Source organism: Nerophis ophidion, linkage group LG25, assembly GCF_033978795.1.
Source record: "Nerophis ophidion isolate RoL-2023_Sa linkage group LG25, RoL_Noph_v1.0, whole genome shotgun sequence".
Classification (NCBI taxonomy): Eukaryota; Metazoa; Chordata; class Actinopteri; order Syngnathiformes; family Syngnathidae; genus Nerophis; species Nerophis ophidion.
In genome coordinates this window covers 27605178-27630525 of record NC_084635.1, presented here as the reverse complement: position 1 = coordinate 27630525, position 25348 = coordinate 27605178, and the positions used below count along the sequence as shown (strand labels likewise).

The 25348-nt window shown below is 39.3% G+C and overlaps 1 protein-coding gene across 2 annotated transcripts; it reads right to left on the bottom strand.

Moving 5' to 3' along the window:
* Positions 1–1678: 1678 nt before the first annotated feature.
* Positions 1679–24860, bottom strand: sh2d7 (SH2 domain containing 7). 2 transcript variants are annotated; one of them, XM_061887091.1, is made up of 6 exons: positions 24681–24860; positions 24038–24134; positions 12404–12569; positions 8780–9022; positions 2299–2832; positions 1679–2213 (listed from the first exon to the last, which is right to left on the bottom strand). In XM_061887091.1, the coding sequence occupies exons 1-6, from the start codon at positions 24721–24723 to the stop codon at positions 2169–2171; spliced, it is 1128 nt and encodes a 375-aa protein (XP_061743075.1). In that variant the 5' UTR covers positions 24724–24860; the 3' UTR covers positions 1679–2168. The 2 variants fall into 2 exon arrangements, with proteins under 2 accessions (XP_061743075.1, XP_061743074.1); XM_061887090.1 differs by having other exon boundaries at positions 24045–24134.
* Positions 24861–25348: the final 488 nt, after the last annotated feature.

Below are 25348 nucleotides of genomic sequence, written 5' to 3'. Positions count from 1 at the left end.
CAGAAGGTTTTCAGTTGCATCCATCCATCCGTCCATCTTCTTCCGTTTATCTGAGGTCGGGTCGCGGAGGCAGCAGCCTAAGCAGGGAAGCCCGGACTTCCCTCTCCCCAGCTACTTCGTCCAGCTCTTCCCTGGGGATCCCGAGGCGTTCCCAACGTGTCCTGGGTCTTCCCCGTTGCCTCCTACTGGTTGGACATGCCCTAAACACCTCCCTAGGGAGGCGTTCGGGTGGCATCCTGACCAGATGCCCGAACCACCTCATCTGGCTTCTCTAGATGTGGAGGAGCAGCGGCTTTACTTTAAGCTCCTCTCTGATGGCAGAGCTTCTCACCCTATGTCTAAGGGAGAGCCCCGCCACCTGCTTACCGAGCACTAATCAGAGGCAGTATTTAAGTTTGTCATTTCCAGTCAGTCCTTCTGGCATCATTGTTGTGTTCGTTCCATGCTCTGTTGATGCTTGTTTTTTTCATGCCAAACTTCATGGTGTTCTTTTCAAGTCTCAGTAAGTGTTGTTTGCGTTATGTTCATAGTTTATGTTAAAGTGTTAATTTAGTTTCTTTAGCCAAGTTGTGCCCCCGCTGTGAGCGCTTTTTGGTTGTACCTTTATTTAGTTAAAAAATTAAATCATGTTTGGAACGACCTCGCAGTAAGCCGTGACCCCCCCATTATGACAGTCACTGAGAATCGTCATTTTGTCTTTGAACTTTCTCATTTTTATCATATCAAAATATTCCTTTATCTCTGACAATCTGTTTTTGGAGATTTTCAACATCTTTTTGCACACTATTGATAATCTGTCCTTGGAGATTACTGACATCGCTTTGTACCTCATTGCAATTGCTCTGTAGAGCTCCTATTAAAGCTTCAAATTTGTCTCACCCTCTGGTGACCCTGTTTTGCTCTGTTGACTTCGTCTTATCATGCTCATGGTTGCTCGGCAGACAAGTGAAGCCGTTAGATTCGACAGCTCTAACATGTTTTTTCATGTACCTGTGTCAGCCTTTTTTGTGTTTCACTTGTGTGATCAGAAATGCTTAAAATGTGTCCAACTCTTTCAGTGTTGTTGTTTAACTACTGTACTTTGTATCAAAACAGCTAACGAGGTGGTGATGGATCAACTATGTAATAGAGTCAAAACAACAAACTGCTGTGTGCTCTGTTCTGCCAACACATGCACACACACAGATGTCACTATGGTATCCTCTTCCAAACAAAATCACAAACATCCTTAGATTCAACAACCATATTGATACAACAATAAACAAGGAAAGGAAAATGATTGAGGCAAGGGAGGGGAGAAAAGAGCCTTATGTGTCTGCGATGGGTCGCTCTGGAAAGAGAACAGATAATTTCTCCTCCTCTGCTGTGATATAATTGTGTTCTTTTACACAATAAAAACTTGATCTAGTCATGCTTGTGAGTGCCATAAATGTACTCCTCGCAAAGTGGTCCATTTTTTCCAATTGTATAGTGGTTCTCTTCTCCTTTCCACACTGGTCTGATGAATTTTTGGGACTCTTATTGAGTTAGCAAAACTTATCAAAAGGTGAAAAAACAAAGAAAAGGCACACATGCTGTATAATTCTCTGCCTCCCCAAAAATGTTTTGCCTTACTTTCTTTTCTAACAGACCTAAAAGTTTGTAAATCAAGGTTCCACTGTTCATAGATAGCATTTTATTTTCATTGCATTTTAAAAAGTACAACAACAAATTTAATTTCCAGCACAGTCCAGTTCAAAAGCCGAAATACATTACCCGGCGCCCCGTAAAAGGTGGTAAAAAGTCAATTATAGAGGAAGGTTGAGTAAAAAAAAGTTCATCCCAAACTGAGCTTCTATGGGGGGTGCTCAATTTGAGGCCAGGAAAAAAAAAAACCAACCACGATAGCACATACAAAAAAAAATGTTATGACATACAAAAAAACACGAGACATAATTTACAGCAATGGTCCCACTGGGTTGTTCACAGCACAGCCTGGCTAAGACCATTTGAAGAGGGAGTCAAATTGTGGGAAATAATCGTTTGTTGTTTTCGGGCGAGCAGACATTCCAATGGTTTCTCAGCTCTAATTCATTCATCCTTGATAATGAATGCATTTTATTTCCAGGGTTAAAAAAAGTTGAGTGTCAGTTCATTGTTTGAGAGTTATCTATTTATCCAAAGGTTGTTTATTTCTTCATATAATCAGGGAGGAATTTTTTCCATTTCATATTCTGAAATGCAGAAAAAAACAATGTTAAATATTCAATGGTCTTTGTTCTTTCACTATGAGCATTTTAGGTTCTAAGTCTGACTTACATTTTTTCCCCAGGTGGATTTGGACATTTTGGTCTTCAAGTCATCTAATGACTCATACGGGTTTCCCTCGTAATCGCTGCTCTTGCCAGGGACCTGCTCGTAGGTGGCGTCTGGTAAAATGAGTGTTGCCGGCTTCCGCTGAAGCTTAGCATACACAGTGGCTCCCACAGGAGCTGAACTCTCTCCAGGCCCTTCAGTCTGGTACATCAGGTTCGTCTTGGACATTTGAAGATCATCTGGACTCGGACTGCTGAATCTTAAAGGCTCTCTCGGGTTGTGAAGCGAATAAGTGTGACATGTGACGCTCTTGGCGGCAGTCTGGGATTCAGATGAAGAGTTTGTGAAGGATTGACTGTTGATTTGATGGTTTAAGTAGGTCACTTCCTTGTTTTTGTTTATTTTCGGTACAGATTTGCTTCTGCCACCTACAGGTGTCAGCTGAGTGTAGGAGGCAGTGCTCGCTTGTGACGTATCAGACACAGATCCACTCAGGGAGAAGGCCATTAAAGCCCCCCTTTTGGGTACAGCAGGAGTCTGGTAGAAATAAACAACAATATGTTTTCCTTTTTACTACAATGAAAACAGTGGTTTAAAACAATTCTAAAGTCAAAACCATTACAGTGTTGGATCATCATGCAGGTATAAATTGTTAGTTATTGTAACAACTAAATTGTTACAGAAATCTTAAAACCAAGGGACCTCACTTATCCTATTTCTATTATTCTTATTTCCACAAACAGGATCCTCTTAATGGAAGTTTGTTTTTTGTTTATAGGAAAATAGTCCCGTTGGACTTCAGGAGGTTAAAATGTCAATGCAAGGATCTGGCAATGTGTTTACGCTGTTCCAAGTTCTTCTTCAGTATACAACAGGGGTTAGTGTTTATCGGAATTTGCTACAAAACCTTCTAAGTCTCTCACGTGTATTGAAACGAACTAGGGGACTGAACTGAATTATGGTATCATTCTCTGGTCAAATCTGGCCCCTGGGGCCCAAGTTTAAATGCCCTGGCTTAGCCCTTACCGCTTTTTGGCTCCAAATCAATTCCCTACCTGGAGACCAGAGTCCTTATGTAGACCAGAGAGCTTTAAAGGTAGTTTATGTTCCATTTTCATGTGTAGGACTATGGCAGAGGTGTCCAAAGTGTGGTTATTTTCAGCCAGCAGCATTTTTTTTAATTAGCCCTTGACATATTCTAAAAATGAAATACATTTAATATTAATGACGTATATTATTAGAGATTCACTAAAGTCCTCTTTTTCGCTTCGAATATTTCCTGAAGATCTTTGCGCTAGTCTACCATTGTAGTCTGACACTGTGGTCCAGGGGGGGTCAAACTCATTTTAGATCGGGGGCCACATAGAGGAAAATCTACTCCCAAGCGGGCCGTACTGGTAAAATCCCTGCACGATAACTTAAAAATAAAGACACGTTCAGATGGTTTTCTGTGTTTAAAAATAGAAGAAGCACATTCTGAAAATGTACAAATTATAATGTTGTTGTTTTTTTACACTTACATGTTGCGGTTAATAGTATTCTAGCTTTATTTGTCGTTATTTATATTTTCTGAATGAACGATGTGATAATGTTCATCAGTCAACTCAATGGTGTTCATTTTCAATCTATCAAGATAAAAAAACATTAAAATCAAAATACAGTATGCCATGTATGTAGTTTGATAATTTTCCTTGTTTGATGTACTAACATCATGTGGTTTATTTTGTACATATGTACCATCATCAACAGCAGGTGTCCCCAACCTTTACCACGCAAAGAGCCATTTTGACTCGTTTCACAAAATAAAGAAAACCAAGGGAGCCACAAGACTCTAGAAATTTAAAATGAAATAACACATAGTACAAAGTTTTGTTTTGCTTTGTGCTTTGTATTAACCAGGGGTCTCAGACACACGACCCACACCTAAATATGAAAGTTTAATATTAGTGCGAGTTTTATTTGAATGCCGATTGACAATATCACATTTGCCAACCATCTCAGACTTTGCGTGAGACTACCGAGTTTCAGAGCAACCATTCCCTCGACTGTCTGCTGGTTTTCATCCAAACAACAATAATAAGGGCGTGCTATGATGACAATCCACTTAGCGCCCTCCAAAACCGTAACAAACAGCTTACCAGTCCATTCGCATGATATATGAGGCTTCAGCAGACACACAAGTGACTGCAAGGCATACATACTCAACAGCCATACAGGTTACACTGAGGGTTGTGATATAAACAGCTTTAACACTCTTATTAATATGCACCACACTGTGAACCCACACCAAACTAGAATGACAAACACATTTCGGGAGAACGTTTCCAGACATTATAAACGCAACATAACAAATACCCAGAATCCCATGCATCCCTGACTATTCCGGGCTCAATTATACACCCCCGCTAGCACCAAACCCCACCCCACCCAACCCCGCCCACCTCAACTGACGCACGGAAGGGGGGGTTGGTGCTAGCGGGGGTTGGATAATTGAGACCGGAAGAGTCAGGGATGCATGGGATTCTGGGTATTTGTTATGTTGCGTTTATAATGTGTGGAAATGTTCTCCCGAAATGTGTTTGTCATTCCAGTTTGGTGTGAGTTCCCAGTGTGGCACATATTAGTAAGAGTGTTAAAGCTGTTTATATCACAACCCTCAGTGTAACCTGTATGGCTGTTGAACAACTATGCCTTGCAGTTGCTTGTGGGTTGAGTCAGCAGCCCCACACTAGATGTGGCCGGCCGGCACTCAGATAGCATAGTATCAAAGCGGATGCTACGACATGGTTGAGAGGACGTTTAAGGCATTGCCTTCACAGCACGGCCTCAATATTGTCATCTGAGTGAAAATCTGAGAATGATGTCCTCGGGAGATTTCTGGGAGGGAAAATGATTTTTGGAAAACCTCCCGGAAAAATGGGGGGGTCGGTAAGTATGTAGTTGAGCCACATAATAATAATAATAATAATGGATTAGATTTATATCGCGCTTTTCTATTGTTGGATACTCAAAGCGCTCACAGAGAAGTGGGAACCCATCATTTATTCACACCTGGTGGTGGTAAGCTACATCAGTAGCCACAGCTGCCCTGGGGTAGACTGACGGAAGTGTGGCTGCCAGTTTGCGCCTACGGCCCCTCCGACCACCACCAATCATTCATTCATCATTCATTCACCAGTGTGAGCGGCACCGGGGGCAAGGGTGAAGTGTCCTGCCCAAGGACACAACGGCAGCGATTTTGGATGTCAATAGGTGGGAAGCGAACCTGCAACCCTCAGGTTTCTGGCACGGCCGCTCTACCCACTACGCTATGCCGCCCCAAATCAGAGTGATCCAAGAGCCGCATGCGGCTCTGGAGCCACGGGTTGCCGACCCTTGGTCTATAGAGATACAAAAAATCGCTATTGCAACATCCAGTAGACGCATGTAGAAGAGCTCTTTCTTTCATTCAAAAATTTCAGGTTAATTTGTATACTTAGCAAACTCATCCCGCGGGCTGGATAAACCTGTTCGCGGGCCTTTTCCGCGGGCCGTACGTTTGACCCCCCTGCTGTAGTTAATAAGCCAACTTTTTTTTCTCTATCCTCTTGTTGTGGGGCAGTGTACATGCACATGCATCGACCGCTGTTGCTATTTCTAATACAAAGTAGCATATATTTAGAAAATGTCCGTCAGTAAACTCGATATGGAAGCGCCAATATTTACAACATGGCTGACGAGAAGAAGACACTGTCAAAGTGGAGGCACATAAATAAGACCACCCACAAAACGACGCATTCTGAAGAGACGGTCAGAAAGCGGTTTGAAGATGATCTGTAAAACATAATCTATGCGAAATTTGGACCAAAGAACCGCCATTACATGTTACGTGAACCACAAGGAAGTGTTTTCAATGTAGAAAAAAAAAATCATAATATCCGTCTTTTAAGTGTTAAAATAAGTTTATGTATTACAGTGAATTATTTTTTTTTTTCATTTTTCTTTTAGTATCTTGATGTGGTGAGTGAAAGACTTATTAATTAGGTAGTAAATAATTTTTTTATGGTCTCACTATAAAGATATGTGATTACTAACTTTGTGCAAACTTGTTTACCACGGTGAGACCAAGAAACAACTGGCCTGCGATAAACAAAGGACTATTGTAATGTGCTTTGTCAGCTATAACTTAAAGCCAAGATGTGGATGTTTTGTTTGGATAGTAAGAGTACCCCCAAAAATAGATTCCCATCTGAATCGTGATTGTCATTATTACTGATTCTAAATCGATTCACAATTGTATATATATATATATATATATATATATATATATATATATATATATATATATAGATAGATAGATGTGTGTATATATGTATATGTATATATATATATACTGTATATATATATATACACATACATATATACACATATCTATCTCTCTATCTCTCTATCTATCTCTCTATCTATCTATCCATCTATCTATCTATCTATCTATCTATCTATATATACATATATATATAAATATATATATATACTGTATATAAAACAATCAATTATAAAACATTTTTTTAGGCCATTTTCTACTTACAGTGCATATATACGTCGGCAGTGAAGAAGAGCTTTTGTAACCACAGGTTGTTTTGATAAGGTTTTATAAAAAAAATTTATACCAAACAATGTTTTCAGAAAATTGATTTGAATAAAGAATTTTGTTGAATCAAGAATCGACTCTAAATTGAATGATCACCTTAAGAATCGGAATCGAATTTTAAGTCGACAGAGTCCCATCTCTATCCGATAGCTTAGCACAGTGATTCTCAAACTATGGTATCCATACCACTAGTGCGGGGGCCGGCCACCCGCGGCTCCAGAGCCGCATGTGGCTCTTTAGCGCCGCCCTAGTGGCTCTCTCGCGCTTTTTAAAAAATGTATGAAAAATGGAAATAAATGAAGAAAAAAAAGATAAATATTTTGTTTTAATATGGTTTCTGCAGGAGGACAAACATGACACAAACCTCCCTAATTGTTTAAAAGCACACTGTGTGTATTAAACATGCTTCACTGATTTGAGTCATTGGCGAGCGCCATTTTGTCCTACTAATTTTGGCGGTCATTAAACGCACCGTGGTTTGTTTCTTCTCTCCGACATTCTAGGACATGTTTTATGCCATTTGTTTTTCTGTCTCATTTTGTCCACCAAACTTTTAACATTGTGCGTGAATGCACAAAGGTGAGTTTTGTTGATGTTACTGTCTTGTGTGGGGTGCTAATCAGACATATTTGGTCCCTGCATGACTGCAAGCTAATCGATGCTAACATGCTATTTAGGCTAGCTATATGTACATATTGCATCATTATGCCTCATTTGTAGCTATATTTGAGCTCATTTAGTTTCTTTTAAGTCCTCTTAATTCAATGTATATCTCATCTCACACTATCTGTATGTAATATGGATTTTAATTGTCTGCGGCTCCAGACAGATTTGTTTTTGTATATTCAGTCCAATATGGCTCTTTCAACATTTTAGATTGCCGACCCCTGCACTAGTGGTATGGACAATCACTTAATTAAATATTCAAACACAGTGTTACTGGTAAAACTGTGTGTAATGTTTTAGATGATAATGAATGATGATGAAATGTTAATGGTAAATTTCTACCTTCAAGGTACTCAAAGCGTTTTGACACTATTTTCACATTCACCCATTCACACACTGATGGCGGGAGCTGCCATGCAAGGCCCTAACCAGGATCCATCAGGAGCAAGGGTAAAGTGTCTTGCTCAAGGACACAACGGATGTCACTAGGTTGCTAGAAGGTGGGAATTGAACCAGGAACCCTCAGGTTGCTGGCACGTCCACTCTCCCAATGTTCCACGCCGTTCCCTAATGTTAAATGAAACCTCAGCCTTCTTTTTCCGAATATTTAGACCCTTCTATGCTTATTGTATTTTAATGTTGTCATTATGGTGGTACTTGGAAAGCATATGTTTTCTGAGGTGGTTGTTGGTGAAAAAAGTTTGAGAACCTCTAGCTTGGAATACATTGAATTACATCGGATTGGTTTTGGCATCTTTTAAAGTGGCCCCCCACATTCTGTAATACAATTAGACCACCCTGCTCTATGTCACAAACAATGATTGTACCTGTACTCTACAATACTTGTCATGATTGTACATGCACTCTACAATGATACTTGTCATGATTGTACCTGCACTCTACAATGATACTTGTCATGATTGTACCTGCACTCTACAATGATACTTGTCATGATTGTACCTGCACTCTACAATGATACTTGTCATGATTTTACCTGCACTCTACAATGATACTTGTCATGATTGTACCTGTACTCTACAATGATACTTGTCATGATTGTACCTGCACTCTACAATGATACTTGTCATGATTGTACATGCACTCTACAATGATACTTGTCATGATTTTACCTGCACTCTACAATGATACTTGTCATGATCGTACCTGCACTCTACAATGATACTGTACCTGAGAGATGGACATGGCATCGACGGACACTGTTCCAGTCAGCTTCCTGTTTTGGGATTTGGGCGGCAGGGCAGGGGGCTGAACTACAGTGTGTATTCCGCCAGTGTGTTGCAGGATCATTTTACTGTCTCCTGTGCAGTCTGCATTATTTTGGTCCCACAGGCTCCGCAGAGATTGGACTCTTACTCCTGATTTCCCTTTGCTGCTGTAATTCACCACATCGTACAGCTCAACAGAGTTTGCCTGAAAAACGTTATTCTGGTTATTGTCTCTTTAGTTGAAGCATACAGTATATCTGCTTATTAATCTCCAACAAGTCACATATGAAAACAGCATAAGTTCAAATGTTGCCTGTTTTGTGCATGTAACGTGCTTCGTCTGGAGGCTAAATACACACGGTGTTTGTTTAAATGTGTTTTGGTAAGGAAATGTCGATGTATATTCTTTACTTGGTCTGATAAATGTTGGAACCGTTTGCTTCATCAGGAGGGTGAAGTTGCTCAATTTAAAGTGTTGGATTTAACTGTGCTGGGTCATTGGCTGCTAGTGAGGGCATAGGAAACGGGGCATTTTACTACCAGTAAACAGCATTTAAGATTGAGTTTTTCACTGCTAAATTAATAATATGTTTGTATTGGATAAGTATTTTAAATATGTATATAAAATAGGAGGTTAATTGGTAAGGTATTTATGTATTTGCATATTGGGTTTTCTGCTGCATGTATCTATTGTGTTTCTTGGGTTAAATGTATTTATATGTATCTTGGTGCATTTATGTTGAGACAATTTATTTAAAATATGTTTTAACTTTAAGGGAAAATATTTGTAAATTTTCTTGCACTTGCTTAATGGTTAAGAGTTTGATAGCCTAATTAATAATTGTAAATTATGGGATTGAAAGTGATTGATTTTGTACAGCATGTTAATCTTGAGGTGTTTTGACCTTAAAGGCTGCTAAAAAGAAAAAAGAAGCCGTTTCATTGTTAAAAGAATCTGTTGCAAACTAAAGGAAAATAAAAGGGGAAAAAAATAACGACGGTCTGGTCTTTTGAGTAAAATGCAGAAGCCATATTCAGTACATCCTTTCAAGTGTGGGATAAGCACAGCGAAAAAAGCAAAACACTTGACAGATTAATTAATTACAAAAAGTGTTGCATTTATCATGTACTAAAACACAGATTGATCACAGTTTATTTGGACCACACATGTTTCTTTAGCTTAACCACAGATATTACCTGGGTTTCTAACGCTCACTTATCGGGTCGATGTATTGGTAGGAGCAACAATTGAAGCGACTCCTACTGGTGTGCTTGTTGCAAATTTTGCTTCATTAGGACATTATTTGCATCAGTAGCCACATGTACATGGACAACATTTGTTTAATGTAGTCATCATTTGGTTAGAATGTTACTGCGTACATGGACCCAGAATTAAAATAGCTGATTATTACATGCATTTTCCTGGATCACACCTTAAATCGGAATACAGCACTTTATTTTGACATGCGCAGAACCCGACGTAAACGGAAATATATGTTAATTATTTGTGCTATGGTGCTATCTTTTGGTCAAGTTCGCTCACTACAGCTGCTGAAGAAGGATTAAACTTCCATTGTTAACAAACATGGCTTTGTGCATTTCTGCTTGTCCCGACGTTATCACAGTATTTATTTATACTTTTTTTCTTCTGTTTACTACTTTTGTTTTACCTCTCTTTCTGAAATGGAGCTGTTCTGTGCTTTTTATGTTGTGATTATAAATGGGTTGTGGCGCGTATTCATGTTACAACAGTATGTGGATGTGTTTGAGGCTCGCAGTTAGCAATTGGAGTAGCTGTAAAGTCGTGAATAAAAAACCTCAATAAGACGACTAATGGATAACTTCTTTTATTGTTACATCGACACATGACACTCCAAAACCATAGTTTTGTTTTGCTAGTCTCGTTTTAAAGCAACAAACTCAACAGCATACAACGTTACGTCTGTACATGTTGAATAGGAGGAGACAGCAGCAAGACAGTTGCTTAATTCTGAGGCTATTGATTTCAGTCCCCGCTCCACCACCAAAGTATAACTGACATCTAAGACATGCACAGTAAGGATAATTCCAACCCGAATTTCGGAAGATGTCTTTTTATGCGCTACAATCTGAATGACTATCGGCATAAACCACCCGTCTCGATTGGAATTAAATTTTGATCCGAACATGTGTAATCGCGTAAGAATCTTCCAAATGACATGTTTACATGAAGCATTATTTTTCTGGTTAGGCTTTTAATCCAATTTAAATGTGTCCATGTGCACATAGCTAGTGTTCAAAATGTGCAATACATACTATACTGTCAGCAGGTTTTGCGCAAATAAATTACGTTTATTCATGAAAAACATTTAAAAAATTAGATTAGATAGTACTTTATTTATTCCGTCAGGAGAGTTCCTTCAGGAAAATTACAATTTTCGGCACAATCCCATTCAAGATCAGACAAACATTACAGGGAGACAGAACAGGATCGCTGACGGGTCTGCCGGCTTCCAGCGCCCCTTACAAAAAAAAAAAATGTGTGACATTCTGACAAAATTTGCATTTGTGTCAAAAAATTGCGGTCTTTTTTTTAGGTTAATTAAAATTATGCAAGCAAGTACCGAAATTAACTATGACTAATTGAACTATGACTACTGCTTGTTTATTTGGATTCCATTCATAAACTCCACCATTGAAACTAAAAATGATATACAATTGTATTGTCATTAAATGAGTAACAAAAATAAAAATCTGGCCTGCGGAATATATAGTGAATCACATAATGTTTGCAAATTAAATTAAACATAATTTAATCCAAATATCATGAGATGATACATGATATAACTTTAACCTCTCTTATATAATGTAAAAGACATTAAAGCCACCAATGTAAAGATATGACAGCAGCTCTTAAATACCAACGATACACTTCAGAGTTCAGATGTTTTTAGGTCATCTCTAAAAGTGAAAATACTTGGTAGATCATGTAGAGTAGGAGGCCGTTGCATTTACTTGGTGCTGTAAAAATAACAGCTTTTTTTTAATTTAATTACCTTTTGGGTGTGTTATTGTAGTTGAAAATACTGTTAAATTATAATGTCAACGTTTAGGGGACTCCATGCAGCTGTGCAGAAAACTACTTCTATATTCACTCACACTGTTATGTTTAATATTGGTGTGTAGAGACGGCAGTGGAAGTTCAGCTAAAAATGTACTGATTGACAGAAATAAATAATGCAGCAGGGAAGTGCAAATGTGGAAAACAGGTGTAGGAAGCGCAAAATGCAAAGTGATGCAAAAGGATCCAGCCATGACCTAACAATGAGGCTGGCTTAAGAGGCCTCTTAATTAGTAAGCAGAAACAGGTTTGTCCTGATTTCCAATAAGGTAAAGATGACATAGCCAGTGTTTAGTGGAGGAGTGGCAAACGGAATGTAGAAACAAACACAAAAATGCTAGACAATAAATTAGACCAAATACCAGAAACTAATAATAACCGTCATCAGAGACCATGACACACATACCAGACAAGGGCTCGTTATCAGTTTGTATAAGGCTTCACCAGCTTGGCTTGTAATTTAATTGTTGGCCTAAAACATCTCACCTCAGAACAACTGGTTGTCAGGTATTCTCCAAAAGGCTGGATGGGGCTGAGTTTGTAATGCTCGATCAGCTTGGTGATACTGTGGTAGGTTTGGCAGTCACCTGATAGGACAAAAAGTCCATCTTGGTTCTGCGTTATAACAAAATGACGACACCGGTCAAAGCCCCTGTAGAAAAAATGCACAGAAAGATGAGTCGGAGAAAAATCAGTGTATTCATTTTAAATTATTGTTTTATGGGGCCACGACTCACGACTAAGCAAATGGGCCTCACAGGTGACTGGGTGAGAAGGATAGCAGGGTGCATACATAGATCCAAGACTTCCCGTGAAATTAAGGGAAAAAAGCCAATTGTGGATACTGCGGACGCACCCATAAAAATTTTACCAAACTAAGAAATGTTGCACAAATTGGCAAATTGTAAAATGTATAGTTAACACTAATAAATGAAAATAAAATAAGGCATTCACAACTGCGATGTGGCCCTCAATGAAAATGAGTTTGACAACCATGGTCTAGTCTACATCTACACTGCTTGCCGGTTGTAATTCAAGATTTTATTTAAGATCATACACAGAAGTTTTCGTACGCCCCACTTAAACTTTGAGTCGGTTTTCCGACGCAAATTTTTTCCAAATTGTTGGCTCTATTCTCATAGGCCAAACGTTGTGTGTAATGGTCATAATTCGGATTAATGATTTGCTTGTTTTATGTTATGGTAAACGGTTTGCTTTGTGGACAACTGAGGCCAAAAGGTGAAGGGAGAGCTGTGTTCCCAGTGCCTCGACATCGTGGCCTTACGACTCAACTTCCGCCCCACCTTCAAGCAGTCAGCGATCGCACTGAGGCTGGAAAGGCACTGGTGGACTTCAATGTACATTCACAAGGAGCTGAGCAGCAAGTGTTTACATTTTCTCATCACTACTGCTAAATGATTAAAAGGCACTCTGCCACAATAACCCTTGGTTAGGGTTATTATCAGAAATAGTATTACACACACCACCAAACTAGCTTTTCTCTAGTGTTAGGACACGCATGTATTTCATTCAACTGCCATTTATAGTCGGTATAGTCAGTATTTCATGGAACTTTTGCCACACAACACACTAAACCATTCATTTCCCAACCCTTTTTCCTCGATTATACTCGGTGTAAAGGCGTCTAGGTGGGCAGCGATGAAGCAGGTCCCTGTTTACATTGTCAGAAGACCCTCTTCACCCATCCAAGGTCACTCCTCGCCACAACTCCATCAACACTGGAATACGCTGATGATGTGAAATTCATTTGCGAAGTTCTTTTTCCAGAGGTGAGCAAAACTGTGTGCATGCTACTGAATTGTCAAAGCCAAAATAAATGATCAGCTTTTTGTTTTTGTTTTGATATGAATAAATGTAATTGCTTCAAAATCTCTTGAGGTCTTTTTTATATATGGCATTTCTGCAGTGAATGGCATTTCGTGCTAGGAGGCAGAGCAGGACTTCCTGACAGGGCCTGTAGTCCATAAAAGGTAAGGGAAGAAAAGTAGAAACATTGATGGCTCTTCTATACCATCAGTTGTCATTTGAACTGTTTTCAGTGAACTGGATGAGCTCTGGAGGAGGCTGGAAAGGTAGTTGAGGAAGGAAGGAGCACTGCCATAAAGGCTGTTATAGGAAAAGTTCAGCTTGTGCAATAAAACATTTAAAACCATTTAATTTAAACTATTTCATTGGCTATTTAAAGGCCTACTGAAACCCACTATTACCCACCACGCAGTCTGATAGTTTATATATCAATGATGAAATATTAACATCGCAACACATGCCAATACTGCGTTTTTAGTTTACTAAATTACAATTTTAAATTTCCTGGGAGTTTCGTGCTGTAAACGTCTAATGATGACGTGTACGCAAGACGTCACGGGGTTTTAGGAAGTATAAGCGCTTCACGCACACACAGCTAAATTTCGTCTGCTTAAACGGCATAATTAGACAGTATTTTGGAGATCTGTGTTGCTGAATCTTTTGCAATTTGTTCAATTGATATTGGAGAAGTCACAGTAGAACGGTGGAGTTGGATAGCTTTAGCCTTTAGCCACACAACACAAGGTGATTCCTTGTTTAAAATTCCAGGAGGTGAAAATTTACTATGGATCAGAGCATGAATCAATACGGAATGTCAACCAGCAGGTTTCGGTGAGAAAATTGTGGTTTAAAAGTCGCTTCTTACCAGAGAAAAGCTGAGCTTGTGTCGTCCATAGCTGCCGTCGACTTCCCTGAGACACTGTGCGTCAAGAGACCCATTATATTAAACTCACTAAAACACTAGCAACACAATATAAAGATAAGGGATTTCCCAGAATTATCCTATTAAATGTGTCTAAAAACATCGGAATCCGTCCCAATCGCGTTTTTTTTTAAACTTTGTTTTTCTTGTCCGTCATTGTCAATATCCTCAAACACGAATCTTTCATCCTCGCTCAAATTAATGGGGACATTGTCATTTTCTCTGAATAGCACATTTTGTTGGATGCTCCCATTATAAACAATGTGAATATGTGAGGAGCCATCAACATGTGACGTCTTCGTCTGCGACTTCCGGTAGAGGCAGGGCTTTTGTCTTAGCACCGAAAGTTGCAAACTTTGTCGTGGATGTTCTCTACTAAATCCTTTCAGCAAAAATATGGCAATATCGCGAAATGATCAAGTATGACACATAGAATGGACCTGCTATCCCCGTTTAAATAAGAAAATCTCATTTCAGTAGGCCTTTAAGGCTATTTATTTCTTTTAACTCTTGGCTATTTCGTACAAAGGCTTTAAAAAGTGTTCCAATTGCATCCATCCATTTCCTACCGCCTGTCCAATTTGGGGTTGCGGGGGGTCGTTGGAGCCTCTCTCAGCTGCATTCGGGCGGAAGGCGGGTTACACCCTGGACAAGTCGCCACCTCATCGCAGGGCCAACACAGATGAACAGACAACATTCACACGCTAGGGCCAATTTAGTGTTTTCCAGTCAACCTATCCCCAGGTGCATGTCTTTGGAGGTGGGAGGAAGCCGGAGTACCCGGAGGGAACCCACTCAGTCACGGGGAGAACATGCAACCTCCACGCAGAAAGATCCCGAGCCCAGGATTAAACTTCTTATTGTGAGGCAGATGCCCTAACCCCTGGCCCACCGTGTAGCCTCCAATCACATCTTAGTTTTTTATTTGGATGTTGCCATGTGGCGTGCAAGTGTACAGTTGCAATGTCCCAGTCAACCAGTAGGTGGCACTGTCGGAAAACTGTAGGGGGTCTGACCATGCAGGTCCTCAAGTGCGGGCCTGAACTGCAGCCTCCAGATCTGCATACTTTTGCAAAGTTTAGTCATTAAGAGATGAAAAACACACTATGGTAACCATAAGAACAGTGATATTAAATCAAATAAGTGGATGTTCAATTTATCCTTTGGCGTTTATTTTTCACCGTGTTTGTTGATCCAGCTTGATTATAAAATATGTAAGGAGGGGGTCTGCATTAGAAGAGCAATGTTCATATAGTTTCAGTATTCAGTGTTTTATTGTTGATTGTTAATCTTGTAAATCCCACATTCTGTATTTTCATCCGAGACATCCGAGTGTGTCTTTCGGTCAAAAATAAGCATACCATCTCAAAAACGGAATGCACTTTAGTTATTTTACTGACTTATATGACAGTTAGAACGTACATAAGAATATATAATGTGAGATTTACAATACATATTATTACCAATGCCACTACATTTTGAGAATATGATAGGTTGTGGCAACACTAAATGGTCCCTAGTGTGTGAATGTTGTCTGTCTATCTGTGTTGGCCCTGCGATGAGGTGGCGACTTGTCCAGGGTCTACCCCACCTTCCGCCCGATTGTAACTGAGAGGTGGCTCGGGTATCTGGTCAGGAAGCCACCCGAACCCCTCCCTAGGGAGGTGTTTAGGGCACGTCCAACCGGTAGGAGGCCACGGGGAAGACCCAGGACACAATGGGCAGACTATGTCTCCCGCTGGTCTGGGAACGCCTCGGGATCCCCCGGGAGGAGCTAGGCAAAGTGGCTGGGGAGAGGGGAGTCTGGGCTTCCCTGCTTAGGCTGCTGCCCCCGCGACCCGACCTCGGATAAGCGGAAGAAGATGGATGGATGGACTTGACCACCTGGGCAGTATGGTGGAAGAGGGGTTAGTGCAGGGGTCGGGAACCTTCTTGACTGAGAGAGCCATGAAAGCCAAATATTTTAAAATGTATTCCCTTGAGAGCCATATAATATTTTTCTAACACTAAATACAACTAAATGCGAACATTTTTAAGTAATACCAACATTTTAGAATATTATAAGTCTCTTATTCTTTGTAATAAATTGTTATTCTGAAGCTAACCAATAATAAATAAAATACTTCTTCCCATTAATGCGACTTCTTGAACAGGTGCGGTAGAAAACAGATGGATGAATTAAAATGCATGCAATGTTTTCTATTTTGAACATTATTTTTAACACTGTGATTACCAGCAGAATTATTAATTACTTATTGTGTTAAGGAATGTCAGCTAAGATTTATCTGAGAGCCAGATGCTGTCATAAAAAGAGCCACATCTGGTTCGAGAGCCGTAGGTTCCCTACCCCTGGGTTAGTGCATGTGCCTCACAATACAAAGGTACTGAGTAGTCTGGGGTTCAATCCCAGGCTCGGGATCTTTCTGTGTGGAGTTTGCATGTTCCCCCCTTGACTGCGTGGGTTCCCTCCGGGTACTCCGGCTTCCTCCCACCTCCAAAGACATGCACCTGGGGATAGGTTGAATGGCAACACTAAATGGTCCCTAGTGTGTGAATGTGAGTGTGAATGTTGTCTGTCTATCTGTGTTGGCCCTGCGATGAGGTGACGACTTGTCCAGGGTGTACGCCGCCTTCCGCCCGGATCCAGCGACCCCAACTGGGACAAGCGGTAGAAAATGGATAGATGGATTATTACCAATAAAACACTGCATTTTGAGAATATGAGATGACCACCTCCTTGATCGACATTTTTTATAATCGAGCAAGTGCAACAGCGATGCAACAAACACGGCGAAACATAAACACAACGGGTAAAATACATACACATATTCTATATATTAAATCACTGTTCAGCAGGACTTTGCTGTAGAATTCGGCCTCCGTCTGACACTCGCCATTGGGTTTTTATTAATCTGAAAACAAGCCCCACCCACTCTGCCCCACTCTGTGCTCGGTTGCAAGAAGCAGAGTTTCGTATGTAACTCAAAAGTGCAGATTATAACCATCGGAATCATTTCTATAGCTGGAAAACATCTAGCGGTCCGCATTGAAATGCTAGCTTTTTTGTATTATGCCAAGATAGCCCAGTTACCCGCCTTTTTTTATGCTGTTTTGCAAGACCCCTGTCACATGACTTAAAACATGATTGGCTGACAGAATCGATTGCTTCTGTCTTAATTTACCAGAAGTGAGTCTTCCATTTTGAAGACACTGAATTTTTATTCAGTGAATTTTAAAACACTGGATTTAGTATAATTGAAATTGTCAGCCAATTAAGTTACATAAATTCAGTGCAAAAAAAAAAAAAAAGCTTTCGTAATAAAGACACAAATTAACCTCCATAAATCCCTTTTGAATTTTCATTACTATTAATCATTTATTAGTGATTGAATTGTAATTATCTTTAAAAAAAAAAAAAAAATCATTATGACACTACTGCAATTTTATTGTCATAATCATAATGGGGGACGGCGTGGCGAAGTTGGTAGAGTGGCTGTGCCAGCAATCTGAGGGTTACTAGTTCAATCCCCACCTTCTACCATCCTAGTCACGTCCGTTGTGTCCTTGGGCAAGACACTTCACCCTTGCTCCTGATGGGTCCTGGTGACCACCTTGCATGGCAGCTCCCGCCGTCAGTGTGTGAATGTGTGTGTGAATGGGCGAATGTGGAAATACTGTCAAAGCACTTTGGGCTCCTTAAAAAGGGGTAGAAAAGCACTATACAAGTACAACCCATTTAACCCATTTACCATCTCATTTATGAATATTTCTTAAGTGTTTTCCTTGAAAATTTGGTAATAGTAAACATACTACACAAGGTTTAATTGGGGCCCGAGGCAGAATTTCATTTGGAGCCCTCAGCCCCCGGTTACAACATTGTTTCACACTCTTTTATTCATGTAAAACTATTTTTTAATCAAACTTGCATCTAATTTCATGCATGTTTGGCACAAAAAAATTTTCTTGGAAAACATATTGTGCAATTATCATTAAAACATTAATTTAAAACCGGGAACATTAGGGGAAATCTGCCAATGTATATTTATCAAATTTCATATTAAGCACCCTCTCATTCACTATTTGACTTTTTACATGCGCTCGATCATGCAAAACAGGGGCCCCAAAGATCGCATGGCGATACGCACTCAGGACAGCACGACAGTACAGTATGAAATGCACATTTGGACCCATTCTGTTAGGAACGCGGAAGACAGCAGGCAGTTTGCAGGTTAAGGAGTGTTTAATGTTCAAAAGTACAAAATCCATGGTCGAGTCAAAAGAAATATGCACAAAACAAACACAAAACTGCATGAAAAATAGCTAAAGAGAGCCAACAACAAAGACGTGCAAAAACAAGAAGCAAAAATAGAAATGCTACTAACCTGGATAACTCCTCTGACAAACAATACAAAATTGTATTTATTTTTTTTTATGTTGATTGGACATTGTTTTATAATATCCACAAAGTTGGATGAGCAGGTTGTGTGAGACTGTGTTGAATTTTTGTACTGGTTGATAACAGGGATGGGCTTTGATAGGTCATCCCCACTTATATAAACATTATCTACTAACACCCCAACAAGTGCAAAAAACATGTGTAAGCTATAAAATTGTGTGTGCTATTAGGTGTGTTGCAGCTGATTTAATAAGACTTTGTACATGATTGATAACAAGTATACAAGTGATGCGGACCATCTTTTTCATGTACTGCCGGTGGTCACCAGGGGAGATAGTCATTTACTGCACATACACGACATCATGCTCCAAGCTGTGGAACATGCAGCACACAACTATTATCCGTGTCACCGTTTCTAGGCCATGAGAAGCCACAGGCATGCTCTGGAAAACCAACAGAACTAACTTTGGTGCGCTGAAATTGAAAATGTAGTGTTGCAAGAAGTTTTTTCATATGATTGCCAATGTAAAAAGAAACTGCCATGTTAAAATAATCGAACAGACACAAAAACAAATCAGTTCAATCAAATCATTTAGAACACAATGTAAATGTAAATATTACGCTTGAAACAATTTGCGGCCACTAATTTTGGGTCTCTCTCTAACAGGCTCGGAAGATATGTGCAAAACTGGCACCGTTTTGCACAAATGGCTGTGTCATTGTGTCGCTAAAGAGGCGATCGGTGAAATGACAAACGATGGAGAAAGAATTGTTGAGATCTGTCGACTTATTTGGGCTGTCGGAAATAAAAAAGAGACATGTTGAAATTTATGCTGGGTGATATATCGAATTTACTTGATATATCGCGGGTTCGTCTCTGTGCGGTGTAGAAAATGACTATATTGTGATATTTGAGTACATGTTCTCACACAGTTGCTTTTAGCTGCGGGCATTACACTGTGAGGTGGGTAGAGTAGCCAGAAATTGTACTCAAGTAAGAGTACTGTTACTTTAGAGATTTATTACTCAAGTAAAAGTAAGGAGAAGTCACCCAAATATTTACTTGAGTAAAAGTAAAAAGTATGTTGTGAAAAAACTACTCAAGTACTGAGTATCTGATGAGTAACCTGATTGTTTAATGATTACGGCAACAAATAATGCACAAAAACATAAAAAAAGCAATGAGCAAATTCCTCCAAATAAGACGGGTTGAGTTCATACCAAAATGGATACATGGATGATACAGCAGAGGATTGGGAGAATGTCATGTGGTCAGATGAAACCAAAATATAACTTTTTGGTATAAACTCAACTTGTCGTGTTTGGAGGAAGAAGAATACTGAGTTGCATCCCAACAACACCATAATTACAGAGAAGCATGGGGGTTGAAACATCATGCTTTGGGGCTGTTTTTCTGCTAAGGGGACAGGACGATTGATCCGTGTTAAGGAAAGAATAAATGGGGCCATTTTTCGTGAGATTTTGAGCCAAAACCTCCTTCAATCAGTGACAGCTTTGAATGGTTGACCAAATACTTATTTTCCAACATAATTTACAAATACATTATTTAAAATTCCTACAATGTGAATTCACATTCTGTCTCTCACAGTTAAAGTGTACCTATGATGAAAATTACAGACCTCTGTCATCATTTTAAGTGGGAGAACTTGCACAATCGGTGGCTGACTAAATACTTTTTTGCCCCACTGTGTGTGTGTGTATATATATATATATATATATATATATATATATATATATATATATATATATATATATATATATATATATACATTTATATATGCAGTATATAATTTATATTTATCTATTTTGCCGTTTTTGTTCACATGTTAAAAGTGTTTTAAAGAATATACATGCATGTTTAACACATAGATTCCTATCTTTCATGAAGAAAAGAATATAAGTTGGTGTATTACCTGATTCTGATGACTTGATTGATTGGAATCAGACAGTATTGCTGATAACGTCCACATTTTCAAATGGAGGAGAAAAAAAGTTCCTCTTTTCTGTCTAATACCACATGAAAGTCGTTGGTTTTTGGCATCTTATTTGTCCAGCTTCCATATTCGTTATTATATACTTTACAATAAATACATTAGCGGCAAACTCCGTAGTTTGCTAGCTTGTTTGCTCTGGCTTTCGGAGACTCTTATTTTGTTATACGCAGGCGCAGTGGAGCGGCACTTTTATTGTGAAGACAGGAACTGTGCGATCAGTCTTACGGCCTTTGACGGGAAGTACGGTTGAAATAAAAAGTGTCTTATTTCCTTTACACTTTTGGTTAAACTTTTGTTAGTAGATTGCACAGTACAGTACATATTCCGTACAGTTGACCACTAAATGGTAACACCCCAATAAGTTTTTCAACTTGTTTAAGTCGGGTCATGTGACCACCTGGCTCTGTTTGATTGGTCCAACGTCACCAATGACTGCATGTGATTGGTGAAACGCAGGAATGCGTATCCTACTTTGAAGGTCTGTCATAAACCAAAACAAACATTAACAGATCGATAAAAAAGTAGCGAGTAGCGAGCTGAATGTAGATAAATGGAGCGGAGTAAAAGTAGCGTTTCTTCTCTATAAATATACTCAAGTAAAAGTAAAACTATGTTGCATAAAAACTACTCGTAGAAGTACAATTTATACCAAAAGTTACTCAAGTAGATGTAACAGAGTAAATGTAGCGAGGTACTACCCACCTCTGATGACACTACAGGCTCTTCTCACTATTTGTTGTTTCTCCTTCTCACAGTCACGTAAAAAAAATGCCCCTCCTTACGTACAGTACGTCACATACTGTTGCGCATGCAACGTCATACGCCCTCGCAGAGCAGAGAGGTAGCAGCATGGTTAAAGTTATCTCTGGTGATAGCGCAGTGGTGCGAGTGGTAATACGAAAGAAAGAAGGTGCGAATCTGATAACAAATGAAGGAAGAATTCATTCTCAAGAAAAAACGCACAGGGTCCATCGTCTGTGGGTGGTTTGGCTTTAGGCGGGAAGATGTTGAACAAGTATCCGGTAAAAGCGTTGCTACAAAAATTAACAGCACTGCTAATTTGTAGCATCATTTGAAAAGTCGGAGAGAATAAAGCGTGCTTGAAACTAGGACTGGGCGATATTGGCTTTTATTAATACCGGGATATTTTTATGCCATATTATGATATACAATATATATTACGATATTTTGCCTTGGCCTTGAATGAACACTTGATGCATATAATCACAGCAGTATGATGATTATATGTGTCTACATTAAAACATTCTTCTTCCTACTGCATCAATATTTGCTACTTTTAAACTTTCATGCAGAGAGGGAAATCACAACTAAGTCAATTGACCAAAACTTTTTTCATTAAATACTCCTCATTCTCTCACGGGTGACTTTTTAAATGAAAGAACGATTTAATAGTGTTGCTACCTTTTTGTAGTAACACTTCTGCTGCATACTTTGCATATTGCTGTTGTCTGCTGAATATCTTCCCACTTGAAGCCAAACCACCGCCAGATGATGGATCCCCTGCTCTTTATTTTGGGCATTTATTGTTTATGATCAGTTTTGCACCTTCTCTCTCTTGTATTGTCACAAGCTGCGCTCCGCTCCGCTCCGCTCGACCTGCCTCAGCTAAAGTTAGCCATGCTGCTACCTCTCTGCTCGGTGAAAGCATTTGACGCTAGACGCACGACAGTATGTGACGTATGTAAGAAAGCGGGCTTGTTTTATGTCTCTGTGGGAAGGAGAGACGAGAAGGAGTGAGAAACGCCAGTAATGTAATGCCCTTGAGAACATATAATCGAATATTACAATATAGTCATTTTCTATATCGCACAGAGACAAACCTGCCTTATATCGTTTTTAACGATATATCGCCCAGCCCTATTTGAAACTCCGCATGTCAACATCTCCGTTCGGTGCCACACCCACAAATAGCCCAAGCAACCATTTCCAGATCACACCGTATGAAAAAAAATAGTCAACAACAGAAGGAGATAACATCCGCAGTAACCTATCACACAGCGAAGGACATACACTATTAGAGTTCCTATTATGCAGCTAATTTTTATTTGACAGTTATTGAAATATATTGCGTGACATCATGCACAAAAGTGCACTTTATTTGTTTTAAATTGACTGTAGTGGCGTTCTTATCAAAAAGTGCAGTTTAATTTATTGTTTTGATATGTCATCTTAGTGACATCATGCACAAAAGTGAACTCATAGCTTTTTCTAAAATGTCTCTGACAATCTTGCACGTTCTGTTTTAGAAATTACATGAATATTTGTGCCACTGCTAAATAACTGTTTAATAAATACAGTTTTGGTAAATTGACTTAGTTGTGATTTCCTTCTCTGCATGAAAGTTTAAAATGAGCATAAAGTATGAACAAGAATGTTTTAATGTAGACACATAGAATCATCATACTGCTGTGATTATATGCATCAAGTGTTAATTCAAGGCCAAGGCAAAATATCGAGATATATATCGTGTATCGCGACATGGCCTAAAAATCTCGAGATATTAATAAAAGACCGTATCGCCCAGCCCTAATTGATAAGTTAATGCTGTACTTCATCAACTGCAAGGCATAACATTAATGGCAGAGATATTTTTGTTGGCCACCAAATCGCAATAAAATTGTGGCAATATTGGATATTTGTATATGATATGGATATACTGCTCCAGGTCAAACTGTATAATGAATTTGTGCCGACACGCGGAACAAATGCGACCCGCCAGTGTTTTTAAATTCACAGGGCGTAGTTTGGACACCCCTGCTTTAACCAGTAGTTTAGGCTAACATGCTTGACATTTCTTCGATGACAGTGCTGATCTCTTTTTTTATTACGACATAAATAAACAGTGTAATTAGTCTGTGTTCATACAGTGAATGCTATCCTTTTTTTGTGATTAACGTTACTGCGTCAACTATGACAGCCCTAATGAGAATATCTCTAACCTCTTACTTGTAGGAAAGGATGTAGCCCATGGTTTTATCGCTGAGGCGAATGAGAAAACAGCCAAGAGCTTTATCTTGTAGGTGGTCTTCCGCATGCCTGTGGCAGAAACACAAGCAGCAACTGAGCAAAGTACACGTTTGTATTTAGTTGAATTACAAATATAAAAACCTGATCTTATTTTCAATAGTGACATTTTTCATGAGACTTGGAAAGCTTTCAACCAATATGTGTCTGGGTTTTTAAGTCTAACTTGAAGGTGTGCTATTTTTTACAAAACATCAAACGTTCCTAAGTGAATAAATAAAGACTTTATTCTATCATTGTTTGCATAAAGCCCATAAGGAAGTGGCTGGACTTGTAGTCAGTGTGTGTGAATGTACAGTAAGCTTCATGTCAATAGGAACTAACCTCTCCATTCAAGTCACCCAACCTCTATGAAGAATTAATGTATCTCGCCTTTGTGAGTATGAAATAAAAGTACACACTTACTGCATAACTAAGTCTGAACAGACCACGTTTTAATCAAGTGTTTAGGCAATTTAATGTGATGACACAAGGTTTTAATTTATATTCTAGTAAAATAGTTGTCACTACATGTATTAATTGATTTCAGTCCATTTGAGTTAAATCTGTGTTTCTTACTTTCTTGACGTGAAGCCCTGAAACCAGTAAGGGAAGTTTCCATTTTGCAGAATGAGAGGCGCCTGCGTCCCAATGAACCACCTCATCACCAGCTCCTTCAGACCTCCTTCAGACGAGTCCGGCTGCAGATCAACAAATGACTTTGTCTCCATTCTCCCACATTCGCCAGGACACGACACACTGAGCCCTAACCCTGAATACTTCTGATGAACAGGATGGACAGGTGCTCATTTGACTATGAAACACATCTGAACCATGGCAATGTTTCACTGTATCTCCAGATTATCACTGCTGCCTTTAACGGCTATCTGTGTTAGGCAAAAAGGCTAAATGACCGATGAACAAATGAATGAGTTTATCACAATAGCCTTATATATGGGTGCATCTGTTAAAAGCAGCCTCAGAACATTTGGGGTTGTGTTTGATCAGTCAATGTCTTTGGAAGGTCACTGTCGTCAACTGACCAAAAACTGTGTTTCTATCATCTCAGAAATATTTCTAAAGTAAAAAATTTGCTGTCAAAAATGGATCTTGAAATGATCATACACACGTTCATTTCAACTCGCATTGACTATTGCAATTCTCTCTTTACCCTTTTCAACAAGTCGACGCTAAACAGACTTCAGACATTGCAAATTGCGACTGCCAGACTTTTGATCGGTGCACCC